Source organism: Momordica charantia, assembly GCF_013281855.1.
Source record: "Momordica charantia cultivar OHB3-1 chromosome 3 unlocalized genomic scaffold, Mcharantia_2.0 BLBB01000003.1, whole genome shotgun sequence".
NCBI lineage: Eukaryota > Viridiplantae > Streptophyta > Magnoliopsida > Cucurbitales > Cucurbitaceae > Momordica > Momordica charantia.
Genome location: NW_028275161.1, coordinates 593,104 through 598,415, shown reverse-complemented (window position 1 = coordinate 598,415; position 5,312 = coordinate 593,104). Strand labels below are relative to the sequence as shown.

The 5,312-nt window shown below is 35.2% G+C and overlaps 1 protein-coding gene across 4 annotated transcripts; it reads right to left on the bottom strand.

The window, feature by feature from the left end:
- Nucleotides 1-516: 516 nt before the first annotated feature.
- On the bottom strand, nucleotides 517-4,966 carry SLP1 (Calcineurin-like metallo-phosphoesterase superfamily protein). Of its 4 annotated transcripts, none has more exons than XR_015789950.1 (10): nucleotides 4,617-4,965; nucleotides 4,313-4,413; nucleotides 3,717-3,830; nucleotides 3,370-3,579; nucleotides 2,763-2,898; nucleotides 2,224-2,396; nucleotides 1,829-1,917; nucleotides 1,550-1,652; nucleotides 1,148-1,238; nucleotides 517-869 (listed from the first exon to the last, which is right to left on the bottom strand). XR_015789950.1 is itself a non-coding variant. In XM_088122115.1 (10 exons), exons 1-9 carry the CDS (start codon nucleotides 4,804-4,806, stop codon nucleotides 1,152-1,154), a joined length of 1,164 nt encoding a protein of 387 aa, XP_087978241.1. In that variant the 5' UTR covers nucleotides 4,807-4,966; the 3' UTR covers nucleotides 517-869; nucleotides 1,148-1,151. The 4 variants fall into 4 exon arrangements, 3 of the variants coding, with proteins under 3 accessions (XP_087978241.1, XP_087978240.1, XP_087978239.1); XM_088122115.1 differs by having other exon boundaries at nucleotides 1,583-1,652; nucleotides 2,763-2,892; nucleotides 4,617-4,966; XM_088122114.1 differs by having other exon boundaries at nucleotides 517-937; nucleotides 1,583-1,652; nucleotides 4,617-4,964.
- Nucleotides 4,967-5,312: the final 346 nt, after the last annotated feature.

Below are 5,312 nucleotides of genomic sequence, written 5' to 3'. Positions count from 1 at the left end.
ACCAAGTTGATAAAAAAGTGTGAAAATAGAGGAGCTAAAATAAGCTTTAACGTAAATTTAATTGTCAAAGGGAGCATAGCTCAATGGTAATTCGAATATATCTCTAACAAGAGGTTGTGAGTTTGATCCTCTACTTCCACATGTTGTACTAAAAAAAATAAGAAAGCATAAATTTAATTTAGATTTAAATACAACTTTTACACTTATTTTAGGTCATATACTTGCAAAACATCCCTTAGAACCAAAATTTGCCACATCTAAAAATATACAAAATCAAAATAGACGTTTTGAAAGTATGGGAATTAAAATGAACAAAATTTGAAAGTACATGATCAAAATAAACGTTTTTATCAGGATTAAATAAATCAAAACCGAAAATATAAGAACTTAGATGGTATTTACTATTAAAACCTTTAATTTATCTTAAACTACATATATTTCTAATCCCAGAGGCATCTGTACCATGCAGAGCATATTTCTCCACAAAGCATTTTCAGTCCAGTCAAGTAGCAGTAGTAAAAAAAAATGCAAAAGATCAAATCATTGAATATTAACTGATTCTATTTTACAAATATGATGTACTGTACAAGTGCAACTTCCATGGCAGTGGGTATCAAAGGTTCAAATTCAGTGTTTTACAAAATCAGATTGACTGAACTGAGGGCGGATTTGAAGTTGATCTCTTTCCCGACCTCATTCGAAGGTATCTGCAGCTGTGTCTCTGGTGTTCTTTTCGACGTCGTAAATGGAACCCGTCAGTGTCTTCGTGAGATGTAACAACTCTTGCAAAAAGCAGAATCTAATCAAAGGGCAGATGATCAGAGGTGTATCCAAACCAGCACATTAAGGAAGCACGATGCAGATTCTTCCTGTCAACAGAAAAGTGTTCAAAATTACAGTTGAATTTGCCTGACATTTTCTCAAGCTTCTGGTTAACCTAATGAGAATAAATTCACATGTTATTCCGTTTGTCATGACATGGTCAAGAAGCCGAACATTCAGAATTTCAAAGCTTCCAGCTTTAGAGCCAACTGTAGCTTACAGATCGATCAGAAGCGACCGAAACCGAGAGGATTGTTCAAATTTCTGTCTTAATGTTGTAGAGAAATAATGAAGATTTGGAGACAGAGTTGGAATTTATCAATACCTTGCTACAAATAGTTAACAACTTGAAGTTCACTAAATCTATCCCTCTTGCTCCTGATAACTCTAACTTTGTCATCTCTGATCTCTAGTACCTGGTAACAGGTAATGAACATTAGGGTGATAAATAGAAATAGGATTTATATATGCAAAAGAGAAGAATGTAAAATTATGATTATAGTCCCTATACTTTGCCACTTTTACATTTTAGTTCCTATAAATGTATCAATTTAGTTCAAATTTAATGATACAAAACTAACTTTGCATAACGTGGGAATTGATGCGATTCCTCTTTCAATTTCAAATTTTTGGTATGTATGCAATTATATGACATATCAAGAGCTCAAAACATTGCAAGGAGTTTCGAATTAATCAGATCAGTTGCTGTATGTAAGAAATTATATACCCATCATAACGAGCCACTAGACGTATCGCATACCTCAGGTCTCGAGTTAAGAACACCACTCGACATCCCAACATCAACTCGCCAAATGCTGCAATTGTATTTACTGCAAGGAAAAACCAAACTTTTAAAAACATTTTGAAAAGGGTAAATGTAATTATCTCAATTGAGACCAAAACGTATTGTACATGGTACAATGCCTTTCTATAATGATTATAAAGTCCCATAGCCATCTTCAGTTAAAAAAACTGCAAAAAGATCTCTCATTTCTTGTAGTCATACCAATTTACGCCTGCTGTTTGAGGAGTGTGGCCTACCACCATTGCCTTGGCCCCTACTGCTTCTAGTGTGTCTTCAAGAATCGAATTTATCTGTCAAGAAACAAAAATGTAGGACCAAAACTTAATATTATTACGAAAAGAATTACCACAAGTACCGGGCGTACATGAGTAGTTTGTTAAGGGAATGAAAGAAAATTCCACAGAGGAACACTGGGAGTTCATGAAAGGTTGGAAAATTAAATGATGTCCAAGAGAAGAAATGAACACTTATTCCTATGTAGACCAAATTCAGTAGAAAGCTTAGTTTGGAAAGTAGTTGGTCTTTCTTAACAAGCTCTGCTCATTGACAGCTGACAGGTAAAAAAGTAGAGAAAAAGTTCGAGTTTCAAGGCTTGCCTGTTGAATCTCAAAGTCGTCCAAATCTCCAAAGTCTCTCGAGTACAATCGATTCCAAACAACACTATCATAGCCTCGCGTTGCGATGAAAGGAAAGGGACTATTACCACTTTCACCAAGGCCCTTCATCCACTGGGATACTTCCCTGTTCATCCGCTCTATGCCATATGCAACTGTGGAAGGACCAATATTCCTGTCAGACATTTAAAATTTGAAAACATAAACCATCCTGAATCAGTCTGAAAAGAAAAACACGGGATTGTTGCAAATTGGTCTTATAGCTACAATTGATTGTAAACTCATCCTATGTAGTCTAAAAACAATCATATAACTTCATATAATTCGATTTTTTTTTTCACTAATGTGCCACCTAACCAAACGATCGACATGTGCAATATCCACTCGTTGGGATGTCATTTCTCAAACCATATCGAGTACAAACAGTCATTTTTAAACTCTGACGAATGCTTTCGCCATTTTTTCCAACATAAAAAACACGCTAAAAAAAAAAAAAAAAAGGGTGATAGTACTCATTTTACCATGGTGAGGAAGAAGGCCACCATGACAGAAGACCCAGTCATTAACCTTAAGAACAACGGCATGTTGTGCCAACTCACACGCTAAACGACCACCTGGTCTGTAGAGGATTGATCTGGCAATCACCCCTTTCTGCTTCTGGCAAAAATATGCGAATAATTGTTATCAAGAACATTTATAGATCACAAGTTGAATAAAACCACATGAATTTTAAACTTACCGAACTTATTAACAGCCAAAATTCCAAATGTTATCTTAAATAGAAATCAAGCATGAGAAGAGATACTAATTTTCTCTATGCTTCTTACACTTTCTTGAGTTTTGAAAATATGATTACATCAATACTTCATTCACATGACCCAAATCATCATTAGTTTAGTTTTCACAAAAGGTCAATTCTTTTGATGAATGGTAGATAAACTATTTAAAGTTTTGAATGTCCCCAGGCTTTTAGTCATTTCTACTGGAGACAAATGATTGTTGTTAGTAATTGCATGAGTTTTAGCTGTGGTAATTCCTATATCATTCTAATTGCTCCTGCACTGGGACGATGTGAGAATCTAAATGAACTAACAAAGCAAGGATTCATAGAATAGTTCAGTTTAGTACCTTCACCAAATTCATAGGACCCCAAAAATTTTGTGATTTCCTCTGATCTTTCCACCTTTCTGAGACTTGGATCCAATTAAGAAAGGCTTCTTCAAAGTGATCTCTATAGTCTTCCAAGTATTCCATGAAATCCAGACACTCATCAAAAGCCCCAGAATCAACATATCTGAAATCCCCTTCAACATTCATCGTCTCATGATTCCCGTTCACCTGGAAATCCACATTGAACAATGTTCCAACAAAATAAGACAACATAAAACGTTGTTGTAGCACAAGAACTATCTTGAATTTGTTTTTTTCTTTCCTTTTAAAATTTACATGAAGCTCGAGATGTTTGCAGCACAAACCTGAAACACTGCACCACCTTTTGCTCTTGCTTGGACATCCAATGATCTCAATAAGGACAATATAGCTATTTCATCTTCCCCTCTGTCCAGTATATCTCCAAGCTGAATCAATACCTAGACCAAAAAAAAAAAAAAAAAACAGCCTTAAAATTCGAGAAATAAGGCAGCATGTCTGACACTTTGTTTTTTTTGGTGACGGGTGGGGGACTTCATAGATAAAATGTAACCTAAATATATGCTTTATTCCCTTAAAAAGTTTCGATCTAGTCCCTTACTTTTTAATTTAACCATTTTAAATTATACCCTTTTCGTTACTAAATGTCAACCAAGTAGTGAATTGGCAAAAGTTTAAAGAAAGCCTTACCCACTCCAAATTTCTAACAAGTTGATATAAATTTCAACTTTTCCTCATGCCTTGATTTCTCACTAAGTTCATACGACATGGTACAATTGAAAAATGTTTAAACTTAAAAAAATGACTAAATAAAAACATTTTAAACAATAGGGACTAAATTAAAGGAAAAAGAAAACACCAAACCAATAGGAACTACGCCATATGTTTGGTCTAAAATGTATTCAAATGAGGGCAGGCGCACCGTTTGTCCTCCAGTCCACAAGTCCTGTGTATCGGAGCCCAAGACACCAGCCATCTCAAGCGCCAATCTAGTTTGTTTAAGATCTCCATGCAAATCCCCAACTAAACAGAGTCAAGAACAAGCAAAAATGAGGGAAAATTGTTAGTTCGAGATTAAAATGGATCGGTTGCTAATAAGCAAAAAGCGGAAACGCAAAGTCCTAAAAGCTTCTCCATGAAGCTGAAGAAACGAACATGAAAAAGGAAAAGCCATTAATCCACCACGGATATTGCGAAGGTCCAGTTCAAATACCGAAAACACTAACCAGCAACGATTCGGCGACCTGGAGCGGAGACGAAGGTCGGGGGATTTCCACGGACGACGATAGGTTTTAAGGTGTAATTGTTGCGAGTCAGAGAAGAAGAAGAAGAAGAAGAGGGAAAAGAGGGTTCGAAGAGCCTGCGAGGCTGCGAAGGCGATGGTGGAGAAAATGAATTCAGACAAAGTGAAGCCATTGCTGCTTCAGTGGAGAATTTTCCAATTCCAGTGAGCAAACAAATTCATATATTTCTGTTATTTTTCGCACCATTAGAATCCAAATGCAAAAACGAGCTCTTCCAACCACACATATTTCTTGCTTTTTCCTTGTGTAGCTACTGTTCCTTCTTCCGCTTCCTTTTTCGCCCCATTTCCTTTTAATCTTCTGGCTGAGATTTTTCTTGTTTCGCTTTTTTTTCGAAATGTTATTATTAATTTTTTTTAGGTATCAAATCTTTTCACTTTTAATTAAAGATATATATTAATTACGCTCACTTTTAACGTATAAAAAATGTTGTTGTTGAAGTTGAAAAGAGAAACATATACTCGCATGTAATTTGCTTTTTGAGAGATTCATCTGGTTGTATCAAGAAATGACATGAATTTCATTAAAATTTAAATAACTATGGCAATTTATTCTCCTCAAAATTATTAAATTAAAATATTGTTTGTAAACCAACCAATAATTTTATAAGAATATAGG

What these genes read in the sequence shown, in the direction of transcription:
- SLP1 (XM_088122114.1), bottom strand. Translation starts at nt 4,806, where the DNA reads ATGGCTTCACTTTGTCTGAATTCATTTTCTCCACCATCGCCTTCGCAG. An exon ending in GTCCTATGAATTTGGTGAAG is followed by an intron (nt 2,899 to 3,369) that starts GTACTAAACTGA and finishes TATTTTTGCCAG; the next exon opens with AAGCAGAAAGGGGTGATTGC. An exon ending in TTCTTAACTCGAGACCTGAG is followed by an intron (nt 1,239 to 1,582) that starts GTATGCGATACG and finishes ACCTGTTACCAG; the next exon opens with GTACTAGAGATCAGAGATGA.